At 35.0% G+C, this 17,599-nt stretch overlaps 1 protein-coding gene across 3 annotated transcripts in view; it reads right to left on the bottom strand.

Annotated features, from left to right (window-relative positions):
- UNC13C (unc-13 homolog C) overlaps positions 1 to 17,599 on the bottom strand; it is a 629,711-nt gene that overhangs the window by 132,507 nt on the left and 479,605 nt on the right. For all 3 annotated transcript variants that reach the window (XM_046009970.1, XM_046009972.1, XM_046009971.1), the window contains one exon: positions 9,115 to 9,241. In XM_046009970.1, the coding sequence (XP_045865926.1) occupies positions 9,115 to 9,241 (127 nt within the window). The remainder of the gene's footprint in view (positions 1 to 9,114; positions 9,242 to 17,599) is intronic.

Genomic DNA, 17,599 nt, shown 5'->3' with positions numbered 1-17,599 from the left:
CAAATATTTAAAGAAGAGTTAATACCTATCCTTCTCAAACTATACCAAAAAGTAAAGAAGAAGGAATGCTTCAAACTCATTCTACATTCTCAGTGTTACTCTGATGCCAAAGTTAGACAAAGATAAAACAATATAGTTACAGGTCAATACCCTTAATGAACATAGAGGCAAAAATCCTCAACAGAGTATTAGCAAAATGAATTTAAAAATACATTAAAAGGTTCATATACTGTGATCAAGTAGGATTTATTCCAGGGATGAAAGGATGATTCATTATCTACAAATAAATCAATGTAATACCACATTAGCAAGAACCAAAAAAGGAAGAAAAATCATATAATCATATCAAGAGATGCATAAAAAACATTTGATAAAATTCCACATCTACTTATGATAACAACTCTCAAAAAATGGGTATATAGAGAATATGTGTCAACATAATAAAGGCCATATATAACAAACCCATGGCTAATATCATACTTAATGGTGAAAAATTGAAGGTTTTTTTCCTTTCAGATCAGGAACTAGACAAGGATGCCCAGTCTTGCCACTTGTTTTCTACACAGTATTGGAAATCCTAGCCACAGCAATCAGATGAGAAAAAGAAATCAAAGATATCCAAATTGGAAAAGAAGTAAAACTGTCATTATTTGCAGATAATGTACTATGTCTAGAAAACATTATAGACACCACTGAAAAACTATTAAAACTAATGAATTCAGTAAGGTTGCCAGATATGAAAGTAATATACATAAATCTGTTTCACCTCTATACACTAATAATAAACTATCAGAAAGAGAAATTAAAGGAAAAAACCTATCTACAACTGCATCAAAAAAATACCTAGGCATAAATTTAGCAAAGAAGTTTAAAGAACTGTACTCTGAAAATAATACATTGATAGAAGAAATTGAAGATGACCCAAACAAGTGGACATATATACCATGTTTGTGATTTAAAGAATTAATGTTGTTAAAACATCTATAATACCCAAAGCACTTACAGATTCAGTGTGATCCCTATCAAAATTCCAATGGTATTTTTTACAGACTAGAAAAATAATCCTGAAAATTGTATGGAATCACAAAAGACCCAAAATAGCCAAAGGATCTTAAGAAATAAGAACAAATCTGTAGGTATCACTCTTCCTGATTCTAACTATACTATAAACTATAGTAATCAAGCACACACACAAAAAGACACAAAGATCAACAGAACAGAACAGAAAGTCTGGAAATAAACCCATGTTTATATATGATGAAGAAGGCAAGAATATCCAATGAAGAAAGGTAGTTTCTTCAATAAAGGTGTTAGAAAAACTGGAAAGCTACAAGCAAAAGAATAAAACTGGATTACTCTCTGCTACTGCCCCTTGGAACAATTTGTTGCTTAAAATATAGCCCCTGGAGGATTTTACTAGTTGCCAAACACATTTAGATATGGCCTTAAGAAAAACATGTATTGGCAACAGGTCTTTGGGGAGAAGGACGATATACGACCGTGGAGCTGGGCAGCTGGGGATGCCCGGCTCGCTCAGGGCGGAATGCTGCTTGCCCCTTCACAGAAGCCGGGCAGCCGGGAACGCCTGGCTCGCCCAGGGCGGAACGCAGCCTGCTTCAGGGAAGCCGAGCATCAGGGAACCACCTGTCAGCTCAGGGTGGAACGAAATACCGCCTGCTTCCCTTTTCCGTTATCGCTCCTTTGTCTTCCCAGAAGCGCCTGTTGTCTTTTAGATGCGTCCTTTGAATGTGCTTGGTTAACTATAAACTTTATCTTCCTCCTTGCAGGTTGTCCACAAGACACGTGACTAGCGTTTGACCTTCATCGATTCTTCTGTTGGCTATTGTTTCAATCTAATAAAAGTGAGACTGTGGAGTTGCTCTTGGCCGCAGTCTTTTCCACTGTTGCCCCCTGCTCCCAATCTCTTGAAGCTGACTTGTTTGTGCCTAATTCTTCTCCCGTCGTCACGGACTGCAAGCGGCAACTTTCTTATACCATACACAAAAATAAGCTGAAAATGTATTAGACTTAAATGTAAGACTTAAAACCATAAAATTGCTGAAGAAATCATATGCATGAGCTCTTAGGCATATATATATATATATGTATATGTATATATATATATGTATATGTATATGTATATATATATATGTATATGTATATATATACACACACACATATGTATGTGTGTGTGTGTGTGTGTGTGTGTGTATATATATATATATATGTTTTGTGGATCTACCTCCTCAAGCAAGGGCAACAAAAGTAAAAATAAACACCCGGGGCTACACCATACTAAAAAGATTTTGCACAACAAAGAAAACCATCAACAAAACAAAACGTAACATACTGAATGGAAAAAATACTTACAAATGATATGACTCGTAAGCAGTCAATGTCCAAAATATATAAAAAATTCAGCAAACTCAATATAAACATATCCATTTAAAAATTAGGCAGAAGACCTTAATAGATACTGCTGTAAAGAAGACATACAAATGGCGACAGACACACCAAAAGATGCTCAAGGTCACTTATCATCAGGGAAATGCAAACCAAAAGTACAAGATATTGTTTCACAGTTGAAAGAATGACGATATAAAAAACAAAATAAGAAATAACAAGTATTGTCGGGGATGTGATAAAAAGGGAATCCTCATGCACTGTTGGTGGAAATTCAAAATTGAGCAGCCATTATGGAAAAATTTATGGTGGATCCTCAAAAAGTTAAAAACAGAAATATTGTATGATCCCGCAATTCCACTTCTGGGAATTCATCTGAGGAAAATGAAAACAGTAATTCAAAAAGACATATATAGCATTATATTCATTACACCCTTATTTATAGTAGCCAAGATATGGAAACAATCTAAGTGTCCATCTTATAATAGATGAATGGGTAAGATATACAACGGAATATTACTCAGCCATAAAAAAGAATACATTCTTGCCATTTGTCACAAATGATTGAGTACAGCTAGAGGCTATTACACTAAGTGAAATAAGTCAGTGAAAGATGCCGTATGATTTCACTTACATATGGAATCTAAAAAAAACAAAAAACAAAAAACCATGCAAAACAGAAACAGATTCATTGATAGAGAGAGAAAACAGGTGGTTGCCAGAGGCTAGGAGAGCAGAGGGATAGGTAAAATAGAGCAAGGAAAATGAAAGATACAAACTTTCAGTTATAAGATAAATAAGACATGGAGATACAATGGATAGTATAGGAAATTGATATAACAATTTTGTATGGTGACAGATAGTAGCTAGATGTATGGTGGTGATCAATTTATAATGTTTATAAATGTTGAATGATTATGTTGTACGCCTGAAACTAAAATATTTTATGCCACTACATTTCAATGAAAAAATAGGCTCACTGGTTTTATAGTTGTTTCTTTTTTGAAAGAGTGTGTCTTTGGGGTGCCTGGGTGGTTCAGTGGGTTAAAGCCTCTGCCTTCAGCTCAGGTTATGATCCCAGGGTCCTGGGATCAAGCCGTGCATCAGGTTCTCTGCTCAGCAGGGAGCCTGCTCCCTCTCCTCTCTCTCTGCCTGCCTCTCTGCCTACTTGTGATCTCTGTCTGTCAAATAAATAAATAAAATCTTAAAAAAGAAAAGAAAGAAAGAATGGTCTTTTATTAGATTAAGATAGTTCCATTCTATTCTTAACTTCTAAGAGATTGTTGTAATAAATCGATATTGTATTTTATTAAATTATTGTTCTGTGCCTAGTGTAAAGACTGTAGGGATTTTCTCTTTTATTCCTTGAATATAGTGAATTGTATTCATTGCTTTTAAAATGTTAAACTAATTTTATATTTCAGAAATAAATACCTCTTGGTCATGTTATATTAGTCTTCTTATAAACTACTGGATTCTATTGGCTAATATTTTATTTTATTTTACTTTTTAAATATATTTTCAGAGAGAAATTGTTCTTTAATTGTATGTCATATTCTCAATAGTTTTCAGTAGTTGAGGATAATTGGTACATTTTGTCTAACTTTTAGATGTACTGTCGTAAATAATGTCTTGTTATATTTTATATTTTATATAAATAAAAAAGGACATCTTTAGTGATGTCCTTTTCTGGCAATGATAATTTGTGATATCTGCTTTTCCTTTTTTTCCCATTTTTTATTTTTATCATGTTTTTCAAGAACCAACTTTTGTCTGTGTATTTTATTTTAAAATTTATTTTCTATTTTAAAAATTATTTAAAATTGTTTTAAACCTATTAAAAATCTATTTTAAAATTTATTTTCTTCCAGGTTATATTGATCATTTTTTCTTTTTACTTTCTTTTGACTTAATTTGTTTTTTAAATTAGTCTTACACTATTGATTTTATACCTTTCTCCCTCTTTGTCTCTATAGAATTAGAAGATACACACTTTCTTCTATTTCCTGTTTTGGCTTCAATCCACAAGTTTCAACATCCCATATTTTACTATCACTTAGTTCAAAATATTTCATAATTTACACTGATTTCTTTTTTACTCAGGTTTTAGAGAGTTCTGCTTAATTTGGATATCTGGTCATTTTCTAGTTACCTTCTTGGAGTTGAAACCTGGCTTAATTCCACAGTGGTCCAAGACCATACAGTATATATTTTATTCTTTTAAAGTACATTAGACCTGTTTTATGGTTCAGCAAATAGTCTGTTTTGGTAAATGCACCATGTGCATGTGATAATGACCTGTGTTTTGTCACTGTTGGTCATCAGTTGTAGATAGAGGTGTGTGTGTGTGTGTGTGTGTAAATAATTCCCATGGAAAATTGTGGAACCTCTATGTGACCAGATACAGATAGATAAATATCTTTAAGTGTTTATTCATGTTATTGAAACTTCTATTTTTTTTTAAGATTTTATGTATTTATTTAACACAGAGAGAGAGATCACAAGTAGGCAGAGCAGCTGGCAGAAAGAGAGGGGGAAGCAGGCTCCCCGCTGTGCAGAGACCCCCCACCCCCACCCCCGATGCGGGGCTTGATCCCAGCACCCTGAGAGCATGACCTGAGCTGATAGGCAGAGCTGAAGGCAGAGGCCTAACCCACTGAGCCACCCAGGCGCCCTAAAACTTATATATTTTAACTGACTTTGTCTGTTTCTTGAGTTGCTGTAATCTCCAAGTAGAATTGCTGAGTTTTACTTCTGACCATTTTTGGTCATTTCTGACCTTTTACTTCTGACCATTTTTGCTTTATATATTTTGTTGACATGTTATGAGATACATTTATAACTGATGTTTATTGAATTGCTCCTTCAATCATGAAATATTTCTCTCTCAAAATTGTTTTGTTTATATATATATACATATATATATATTTAATTTATTTATTTGACAGACAGAGATCACAAGCAGGCATAGAGGCAGGCAGAGAGAGAGGAAGGGAAGCAGGCTCCCTGATGAGCAGAGAGCCCGATGTGGGGCTCGATCCCAGGACCCTGAGATCATGACCTGAGCCGAAGGCAGAGTCTTAACCCACTGAGCCACCCAGTCACCCCTATATTTCTTATTTTGAATTCTATTTTGTTTAATATTAGTATAGCTATGAAAATTTGATCTCAATTATTGTTTTCATTCTTTTACTTAACCTGTCTAGATGCTTACGCTTTAGGTGAATCAATTATAAGTGATAGTTTGGGATTTACAATTTTGTCTGTAGGAGAATATTTGTTGACTAGAACCTTAATCCGTTTATGTTTAATGATTACACTTAATTTTCTGATAAATTTAATTTTTAAATTATCATCTTGCTTCCCCCATCCCTCCTGCCTGCTCTTTATTTTTTGCATTCATCTTTCCTTTCTCCTTTCCTTAGATATGTTTATTCTACTCTCCCTTCACCCTATTGTTTTGTGGGTGTATAGTACTTATGGGGTTACACTGTAAATTATAACACCCATCCATGACACATTAGAGGATTTTTAAATTGAGTATTTTACACTTTCTAAACAATTCAAGGATCTTATAACATATTCACTCCATTTACTGCTTTTCTACCTTTTTATGCTACTGTTGTCTTGTATTTTAATTCTATGTATATTTTCTTCTACAGATTTTTTATTTTAAATAGTTGATGTATTTTTAAGTGTCCTTTTTTGCTTATCTATTCTAATGCTTTTTATTATCTAATACATTCCTGCATTTTTATCTTCAGTCGTTTTCCTTCTACCTAAAGCATGGTTTATATATTTTGGTGAAGGTCTATTAGAAATGGGTTCTTTTAGCTTCTCAGTATATAAATATACTTATTGCACCTTGTTTTGGAAGGATATTTTTGATGATTATAGAATTCTAAGTTGTTAGCCGTTTTCTTTCCACACTTAAAACATATTGCAGTGTACTCTGGTTTCAGTCCCTCCCACTGAACAATCATCCACGAGTGTTATTACAGCTCCTCTGAAGGTAAAGGGTCTTACCTTCCTTGACTCCAATAAATGGGAAGATTTTTTTATGCTTTTCTGGTTTTAAGCAACTTTGTATGATGTAATGACCAGTAGTTTTCCTTGCATTTGAATATCCTGCCTAGGATTTATAGAAATTCCTCAGCTATAACTCCATGTTTTTCAACCATTTTGCAAAATACACATCTACTATCTTATCAAACATTGCTCTGGAACTACTCCTTCTCTCTTTTCCTTCTCTGGGACTCAATTCTTTGCATATTAGACCTTTACAATTTATCCCATATATCCCTTGTGTGTTTCTCTCTTCTGTATTTCTTTCTTCCATTTCTTTTATCCACTCTTCTGCTATGTATAATCTGCTATTAAGCCCATTTATTACATTCCTAATTTCATCCCTTTTCAGTTCTGTAGTTTTTATTTTATTCTTCTTATAGATTCTATTTTTCTGTGTAAGTTTTCTCACATTTTGAAGTTTAGATCAAAGTCTATATCTGGTAAGTCTAATATCTATTTTTCTCTTGGATCTTATTCATTTGGTCCTGTTGCCTAGGAGTCTTTAAATTTTGTTGAATATCATACATTGTCTATGGAAAAAATATGGAAACTTTGGTCATTTCCTCTAGAGAAAAATCTAAATTCCTTACATTTGCAGGGAGAGAGTCATAAAATAGATAAGGCTGAGTTTTAGGCTGGGCTATTTCTAGCTCTTATTTCTAGGGCAGAGCGCTCAGGGATCTCACCTGAAAGTCTGGGAAGTCTCGTTTCTTAGGAAATCTTCACTAACTTTTATCTCCCCAGCATTGCAAGGATGATCAAGTGCCTACTTAAATTTTAATTTCTCAGTGCCTTCTTTCTATACCTGCTTATTTCTGCCTCAGTCCCAATACCTGAGCAGTTAAAGAATGAGAAAATACCTCAGGGAGAAAACTGTGTGCAAGGCACCATGCTTACTTTTCTGTGGTTTGCATTTCTCTGGGAGTTTGGTCCTACACGTCCAAACAACCTTCATAGTCCTAAACACCAACATTTAATTCTCTACCCCATGGACATTGTTATAAGCTGGGCTACTGTTCTCTGTTCGGTCACAGTGACATTGTAAATGTCATTGCAAATTAGCAAATTCATAGGAGCAGGGAGGAAAGGACCAAGGGGGGAAAAACAGCAGCAAATACAGGATTCACCTCAATGCATTTCTCTTTTCTCAGGAACAGTAGTTTCTCACTTCCTGGTTGCCTTGATTGCTCTCTGATGCTGTTTAATTTTATTCAGCTTTTATACCGGTGTTCAGTGGTCATGTCAGTCTGATTTTAGTTAGTGTAGTGTAGTTAGTTTAGACAGAGTCAAAGCAGAGGTCTCTGGCTAATGGCATCGTTTTTTAACTTTGCTACTCCAAGTCAGTATTACCAGCTGCTTAGGCACATATAATCCATCTGTAATTCTTCCCTATTTCTTTCATCCTCATATGTCTTAGTTGACAAATTATGTAAACTCTATCTTGGAATCTCTCTCCCACACATATTCATCCTATATGTTCTTACTATAGTCACTCCAGTGTATATAGATTTTAACTTGTCGCAGTATCCCACAGTATCTTATAAACTTCTATGGAAAAGTCATAAAGAGAAGTTCTAATCTCATCATTACATTATTCACTATCTTCCAAATCTCTTTCCTGTTGCCCAGTCATTGCCTCTTCCAATGCCCATAATGCCTCATGAATATGGGGCAAGCTTCATAGCATTTACTTATAATAATCTGGTTCAAAACTACTTTTCCTACCTACTCATTTTGTAAACATACTCTACATCCCCACTATAATGACATTTCCCATGGACAATAGCCCATATATTCCTACTCACATAATAATGCCCATAATTTTCCTTTCAATCTAAATGCTTTTCTTGCCATCAACTGACCTAATTTTCAAAGCCTACATCAATGTTACCCCATCCATAAAGATTATGTAGAGTCCTCCAAATAGGGGTAATGTCTCTCTTCTTTGAGAACCCATTGTACTTTGCTTGTCCTCTTTGAATTAGTACTTATTTAATTGTGCCTTGGTTTATCATGATTTTTATACTTATCAGTATCTCATCAAGTACAAGCTTCTTTCAGGGCAGAGGTGTTTATCTTATTAGCTACTGTCCTACAGCACTTGGCTCAGTGCCTGGTATGCGGAAGACCCTCATCGACAGAATTAAATAGAATTCTGGAAAATATCAGATGCAGAGTATTACAAGTCTGTGTGCTTAGAAATATATCTGATACAGGTATGTTTATGAAAAATGTTACCTGTTTAGTTAGAACTTCTATTTTAGAAATATGAATACCTAAGGTATTTCTTTGAATTAAAGGGAAAATCTGATTCTAAAGCTCAGTATACAAATACCCTCATTTTCCCAATAAAATTACTGAGTTTGAACACTTTCACAGAAGATAACCTTATCATGTAAGCCATATCCTGTTTTGCATTTCTTTTTCTTTGAGTCGAATATCTGAGGAAGGCATAGTTGAAAAATGAAAACAACTCAATTAAATATGGTCCCAAAGAAACACAAATCACTTAATATTAATTTTATAATAGAAATGTCTGCATTCCAGCAAAGACTATGAGAAGAGATTTTAAGACAGCATAATTCAGGTATAATTTTTACAGGACTATGAATTGAGAACTTGGGGGTGAAAATCACCACTTACAAAGAGTATTCAGGAACGGCATCCTTGAAGGCAGGAAGCTCCCGCACATACTCATTATAAAACCATTTCACTTTGAAATGCAAATTCATATAATCGGTGCTCTTGCATAACCGCTGCTTCTCATGTTCTGTAACAGATAAAATCGAACATTTAATGAAGTTTGGTTTGCCAACAATGCTGCTGTATTCCAATCTACTGTTATTAGCAGTATTTTAAAAAGGAAGAGAATCGTGTATTTGAGGTAAAAGCAAAGGGAACTGTCAAAGACAGACTTGAAATTTTACAAAATCCCAAAGTACCACAGATGCCATGTAGAATAGATCAACTAGTAATGACCAGTAACTTGAATGTTCTAATGTGCCTTCATGAAAAAGGTAAGAATTCTGATGTCAAGAGTGGTAACAGACCAAAAATTTTCTGTTTGTTTGCAAGCTTTCATATTTTGACTACTTTAAGCTTATTGCAAACAAAATTCCAGAAAGAATTAAAATTCTAAGCATGGATAAAACATGAATCAAACTAAGAGACATAATCCTTGATATATATTGCAAATGTGAATTAGTAGATCACATTAAGGTCTGGATATTGAACACTTAAAAGAATTAAAAGTTGAAAAGGAGAGGAAATGTATCTAACTTCTAAGCCAGATGATTTCTTCTTCCCATTTTAAGTTCAGCTAAAATTATTTTGCACCCTGTGGCTTTTTTGATATTTCTTTAGCAGGATTTCCTAATATGTGACATTTTCTTCTCTCTAGCTTAGAAAGTGTAGCTTAAAACAGTTTTTTTTTTGTTTGTTTTTTAATCTAATTTGGATATATAGTACTGGGAAACAGAGACAAGTAATAATATTACTGAACATGTTTATCTCTGCTCCTCCCCTACCCCCAATATTAATATCTTTGCCAATTCCAGCCATAAGTATAGACATAAGCAAACCCCAAATATCCCAGACTATATTGACATTTAAGTGTCCTCTAAGAAGCTCTGGTTGAGGTCTATGGATCTTTTTTTAAGCCAAGGGCTTTGATTTATGGTAGAAACATCCTTTACTTTACATTCCAGACTGAAAATACCAATTAAAGCAATTGAATTGTTATAAAAAAATTGAGGACATCCTTGCTTTCCAAAACCTCACTATAGAGGGACTTAAATCCCAATGATAAACACAAGAGGGAACAGAGCCCCAAATCAAACATTTTCAAAATATCTAAACAATGATTAATTTAAGACAATTTGTAGAAAAGAGAGAGAGAAACACATATATATACACAGAAACAAGAATAAATAATACTTGTAGACTAAACTCGCAAACAAAATTATGAGCAAGGTGATATTTTGCTTCAACTCCCTCCAAACTTATTCCATTCATTCTTTCTTTTAACTTGAGTTCTCTCCTACCCCTCTCCTCACATGAATAGTATCCCTCTACATCTTAAGGGAAGACATTTATTTGATATACTCATAGGTAAGGATTTAATTCAATATTACCCTGAAACCTAGACAGGAGAGGACCCTTGCCCTAGGACTCATACACCAAAATGGCTCAACTCATCAGAAATATAAACTCAAAAATTAAATAGATCGTGGATTCCTCTGTCACTTGGGATCTCACACTTGGTGTGGGCAGAGTAAGCCAGAACCCAAACATCTGCTCTTGTGACTAATACCACCTGTTCTTATAATTAACCCCACAGAATAATATAACCCCACAGAAACACCTTTGGACCAGCTTTTGTTTTATATCCTGAGAACAAAAGGTGACTGACTATGTCCAGTTTGCAGACTGTCATTGCTGATGACAGAAGTAGATACTGCTTTGGAGTACAGGGAGGAATTCAAGCTATGGATGCATTTAAGTAAGAGAAAGGGCAAACTAACTCACCAGGTTCTTTCCCTGGATGGCATAAATGTAATAGGTCATTTCATAACAAAGCATTATTTTAAAGCTTTAATAAGCACCCATTTTTTCATTGGTTTCAATTTATGCATTGGAGGGCACTCATGAATCAATGCAGCATGCAAAACAGGTGCACTTGCTGGCTGGGGAATATTTTGAATACTAAATGATTCATATTACTCTCAAAGTTATGTGTAGTTCTAGATGTAATATACATGAAGCCTCAAATTCCTTGCCAACCAGTTATCTACTGAATCCCAGACTTATCAATAGTTTTATTTTTGAAATTTAGATTTATGAGTTCTAATGCAATGATTTTTGTTTATTCAAATGATTTACCTAAAAATTTATATGAGATGTTAATTGCATTTTGTCCTCATTTTAATAAATATTTTTAAATATCTTAGAAGAAAGTAACTTTCTGCAAACCATATGTGAACCATATTGGAAAACACACATGGAAATAATTTTAAATTATTTTAAAATTTTGTACTTATAGTTTAAATTCAAATCATGTGAATTTTGAATATATTTTTTTAATCCATTAAATATTAAGAATGTGCATAAACTGTAAGTGGACCTCAGAAAAGAAAAGAAAAGGCTGAAAATAAATAGAAAAGAGTTCAATGGCAAGGTATATTTAAATTTTTTAACTCAGGAAAAAATTAAAGGCAGCAGACATCATGGACCTGATTTTGCAAGTGTTAGGGTGAGTCTGATGTAATGTGCTACCTGTTCCAAGAGTGTTTGTACATTAAAAGAATCCTGAAGGTAAGGGTAACCCAGTTCCAGCTAATACCAAAAATGTTTATTGAGCATTTATCTTGCACTAAGTTAAGTGGGAGGCACTGCAGATATAAAGATTGAGTGTGCAGAGCTCAGGTATGTTGACATAAAACAGTGCGTTTAATACAACATGGCTAGTGTCATGATTTGCACAGGAGGATGCTGTTTCTTGGAGGAGATGAATTTAGCCCAAATTTTGTGTGTTAGATGAACAAGACGGAAATGATTTGTGAGCAGTGGTTCACTGCACAAAGATGAATTTTAGTCAAAGGACACATATATAAAATAAGACTTTTTACTTTAAGAAATACTATTTCATATATGTGTCTCATTCATGAAATTGTAAAACGATGTCTCCAGTGAAGACTTTGGGCTTTTCAAAAGAATACACATTCTTCTCCAGTGCACATGGAACTTCCTCCAGAATAAATCACATACTGGGTCACAAATCAGTTCTCAACCAAAACCCAAAGATTGGGATTATTCCCTACATATATTCAGACCACAATGCTTTGAAACTTGAACTCAATCACAGGAAGAAATTTGGAAGGAACTCAAACACCTGGAGGTTAAAGAGCATCCTACTAAAGAATGAATGGGTTAATCAGGAAATTAAAGGATTTAAAAAAATTCATGGAAACTAATGAAAATGAAAACACAACTGTTCAAAATCTTTGGGACACAGAAAAGTCAGTCCTGAAGGAAGTAAATTACAATACAAGCCTCTCTCAAAAAATGAGAAAAATCTCAAATACGCAAGCTAACATTACCCCTAAAGGAGCTGGAGAAAGAACAGCAAATAAAGCCTAAACCCAGCAGGAGAAGAGAAATAATAAACATCAGAGCAGAAATCAATGAAATAGAAACCAAAAGAACAGTAGAACAAATCAATGAAACTAAGAGCTGGTTCTTTGAAAGAATTAATAAGATTGATTAAACGCATATCCAGACTTATCAAAAAGAAAAGAGAAAGGACCCTTAGAGGCACCTGGGTGGTTCCATCATTAAGCACCTGCCTTTCGCTCAGTTTATGATCCCAGAGTCCTGGGATCGAGCCCCACATTGGGCTCCCTGCTCAACAGTAAGTCTGCTTCTCCCTCTCCCATTCCCCCCTGCTTGTGTTCCTTCTCTCACTGTGTCTCTCTCTGTCAATAAATAAATAAAATCATAAAAAGGAGAGAGAGAGAGAAAGAAAGAGAGAGAGAGAGAGAGAGAGAGAGAAGGGACCCAAATTAATAAAATCATGAATGAAAGAAAAGAGATCATGACCAGCACCAAGGAAATAAAAACAATTTTAAGAGCATATTATAAGCAACAATATGCCAACAAATAAGGCAATCTAGAAGGAATGAATGCATTCCTAGAAACTTATAAACTACCAAAACTGAAACAGGAAGAAATACTAAATCTGAATAGACCCATAACCAACAAGGAAAATGAAGCAGTTATCAAAAACCTGCCAAAAAACAAGAGCTCAGTGCCATATGGCTTCCCAGGGAGATTCTACCAAACATTTGAAGAAGAAACGATACCTATTCTAATGAAACTGTTTCAAAAAATAGAAATGGAAAGAAAACTTCCAAACTCTTTCTATGAGGCCAGCATTACCTTGATCCCAAAACCAGACCAAGAACCCAGCAAAAAGGAGAATTACAGACCAATATCCTTGATGAACATGGATGTCATGTCAAAATACTCACCAAGATACTAGCAATAGGATCCAACAGTACATTAAAAGAATGATTCATCATGATCAAGTGGGATTTATTCCTGGGATACAAGAATGGTAAACATTTGCAAATCAAACATGACAGAGGACATTAATAAAAGAAAAGAATGAGATCCTTATGATCCTCTCAATTGATGCAGAAAAAGCATATGATAAAATACAGCATCTTTTCTTGATTAAAACTCTCCAAAGTGTAGGGATACATACATACCTCAATATCATAAAAGCCATATACTAAAAGCCCACAGTGAATATCATTCTCAATGGGGAAAATCCAAGAGCTTTGCCCTAAGCCCAGGAACATGACAGGGATGTCCACTCTCACTGCTGTTGCTCAACATAGTACTAGAAGTCCTAGCCTCAGCAATCATACAATGAAAAGAAATAAATGGCATTCAAATTAGCAAAGAAGAAATCAAACTCTCATCCTTCACAGATAATATGATGCTTTCTGCCTTTCTATACACTAACAATGAGAGAGAAGAAACAGAAATTAAGGAATTGATCCCATTTACAATTGCACCAAAAAACACAAGATACCTAGGAATAAACCTAACCAAAGGTGTAAAGGATCTGTACTCTAAAACCTACAGAGCACTTATGAAAAAAAAAACTGAGGAAGACACAAAGAGATGGAAAAACATTCCATGCTCATGGATGGAAGAATAAATATTTTGAAAATGTTTATGCTACCCAGAGCAATCTACACATTCAGTGCAATCCCTATCAAAATGCCATCAACATTTTTCAAAGAGCTGTAACAAATAATTCTAAAATTCATATGGAACCAATAAAGACCCCAAATAGCCAGAGGAATGTTGAAAAAGAATGCCAATGCAGGTGGTATCACAATGCCTGACTTCAAACTATATTACAAAGCTGTGATCATCAAGACAGCATGATATGAACACAAACAAACACACAGATCAATGAATAGGATAGAGATCCCAGAAATGGACCCTCAACTCTATGGCCAACTCATCTTTGACAAAGCAGGAATGAATATCCGATGGAAAAAAGGCAGTCTCTCCAATTAATGGTGCTGGGAAAATTGGATAGCCACATGCAGAAGATTGAAACTCAACCATTCTCTTACGTCACACACAAAGATAAACTCAAAATGGATGAAAGACCTAAATGTGAGATAGGAATCCATCAAAATCCCAGAGGAGAATGTAGGCAGCAGCCTCTTTGACCTCAGCTGCAATAACTTCTTTCAAGACATGTTTCCAAAGGCAAGGGAAACAAAAGCAAAAATAAACTACTGGAACTCCATCAAGATACGGAGTTTCTGCACAGCAAAGGAAAGAGTCAACAAAACCTTAAAAAGCAACCTACAGGATGGGAGATGATATTTGCTAATGACATATCAGATAAAAGGCTAGTATCCAAGGTCTATAAGGAACTTATCAAACTCAACACCCAAACATAAATAATCCAGTCAAGAAATGGGCAGAAGACCTGAACAGACATTTCTTCAAAGAAGACATACAGATGGCCAACAGACACATGAAAAAAGGCTCGACATCACTCAGCATCAGGGAAATACAAATCAAAACCACAATGAGATACCACCCTACACCAATCAGAATAGCAAAAATCAACAAAACAGGAAACAACAAATGCTGGCAAGGATGTGGAGAAAGAGGAACCCTCTTACACTGTTGGTGGGAATCCAAGCTTGTACAGCCACTCTGGAAAACAATATGGAGATGTTAAAGATGTTAAAGATAGAGCTATTCTATGACCCAGCAATTGCACTACTCAAGATGTTAAAAATAGAGATATCCTATGACCCAGCAATTGCACTACTAGGTATTTACCACAAAGATACAGATATAGTGAATCGAAGGAGCACCTGCACCCCAATGTTAATGGCAGTGATGTCCACAATAGCCAAACTGTGGAAGAAACTGGGATGTCCTTTGACAGTTGAATGGCTAAAGAAGATGTGTTTTGTGTGTGTGTGTGTATAAGTGGAATATTAGCCATCAAAAATGATGAATACTTACCAATTACATCAACATGGATGGAACTGGAAGGTATTATGATAAGCAAAATAAGTCAATCGGAGAAAGACAATTATCACATGGTTTCACTCATATGTGGAATATAAGAAACAGTGTAGAGGATCATAAGGGCAGAGAATGAAAACTGAAAGGGAAGAAATCAGAGATGGAGACCAACCATGACTCTTAATTATCTCAAACAAACTGAGGGCTACTGGATATGAAGTGAGTGGGGGTAAGGGATAACTGCATGATGCATGTTAAGGACTGCATGTGATGTGATGAGCTCTGGGAGTTATATACAACTGGTGAGTTGTTGAACACTACATCTGAAACTAATGATGTACCATGTGTTGGCTAATTGAATTTAGATTTAAAAAAGACTTTCAGCTTTTTTTTTTCCCTCTCTACTCATGTTTTCACATGTTTTAGTAGTGAGTTTGAGTGAACCTTAAGTTTATGTTATACCATGAAGGGAAAAAGTTCACCAATCTTTGCTCCTTACAATGAAGTCATCTCTTTACTTCAGAAAGCAGGTAAAAGCCAGCTGTGGGCAGTGTCCCAGTCAGTTTTTCAGGTAAAACTTTCATTTTATTTGCAAAATCCATGTGCACTTCAGTTCCCCATGATTACAAAAGTCTTTCCTCCCTATTTAGATACTCTGCTCAGACACAGAGATCATCTTAAACTCATTCTCTTTGACTCTGCAAGCTCCCTGAATGCCTATACTCCCCTCATTCCTGCTGTTCCCACAATTCAGAAAAGAATCACCTGTGTCTAATTTCCTGTAGCCACACAGTAGCCAGACTCCTCCTCTTCCTTCTTCCCCAACTCCCAAGTCTTTCCATTGTGGATCAGTATGGGAGAGGAGACAGGAATGATGCCAATTATCCTTTGGCAAAATGAAATCTGGTATTGCTCTAATACCAGAACCACTGATTCTAGTTCCTAAGAATATACCTGATAGGATAGCTCAAACTATCAGGGTTGTACCAGCTTCTTTGCAGAAAATAAACTTAGAAGATTACTATTAGTTTCATTGTGATAGAATTGCTTTCACACCCATATGAATGTGTTTCCATCCCCTGAAGTTACATATTTCTCATGCACTATCAACTGATATTTACTGCTATGTGTGGACAGAAACAGGAGACCAGTCCAATCTGTTTTCATACTCTGCCAATTCAACAAGAATAATTGACATCTTTACATGCATTATGCACTTTAGCTGATACAGGGAGAGGTTTCCGGTTTATTGAGTTGGTTGGTGATGTAGGTTTGATCTTGAGGAAAATCCAAACAAAAGGCTATGCAACTAGATAATAAAGCCCATCTGTGATGTTTGTTTTTAAGTAGCAAATATTAATTATAATCTAAACTTTTTTTAGCAGTGACTTGTAATTATCATAAACCTCAGTATTTGTGGTGGATTTAGCTAATTGGCTACTAAGCCATGTCCTTTTCATCCCAGGCACAAAAGCAGATGCCACATGTCCCAACCTTTATTGCAATACCCCTGCCCTATGACTAAATTTTGTGCTAAAGCAATGTATGTCATTTCCAGTCTAGCCCTAAAATACCTACTGTGAAATAATTCTCTTTTCTCTCATTTGCTGGTCAGATGCAGAAGATCCAGCCAAGGATTTTAAGGCTCTAGGGGAATCACGGAGCCACTAGAGGGTAGAAGTCTGGGTTCCTGAGCCAATTCTCAGGAAAAAATTGCCCAATCAGAAATACCTGCTTTGATTTATGCAAGTAAGAAATAAAAAAACTGATACTTTGTGAAATTGAGTTAAGCTACATGGGATTATATTTGTAGCATCACTACAAGGTTTTCAAAGATTGAGACCCACTTGCTAATTAACCTCCAAACTACTCTGCTTTCTAAATTCCTGTTTCCATATATATTTTTATATATATGTGTGTGTGAGTGTGTATACATGTGTGTGTGTATATATATATACACATGTGTATATATTTATTTATTTATTCATATTTATTTTTATTTATATATATATGAATATGTGTATTCAGTTTATCCCCTTGCTTTGTGGAACTATGT

The sequence above is a fragment of the Meles meles genome, chromosome 6, assembly GCF_922984935.1.
Source record: "Meles meles chromosome 6, mMelMel3.1 paternal haplotype, whole genome shotgun sequence".
Classification (NCBI taxonomy): domain Eukaryota; kingdom Metazoa; phylum Chordata; class Mammalia; order Carnivora; family Mustelidae; genus Meles; species Meles meles.
The sequence above is the reverse complement of the archived record's forward strand: the minus strand, read 5'-3'. Positions and strand labels throughout refer to the sequence as shown.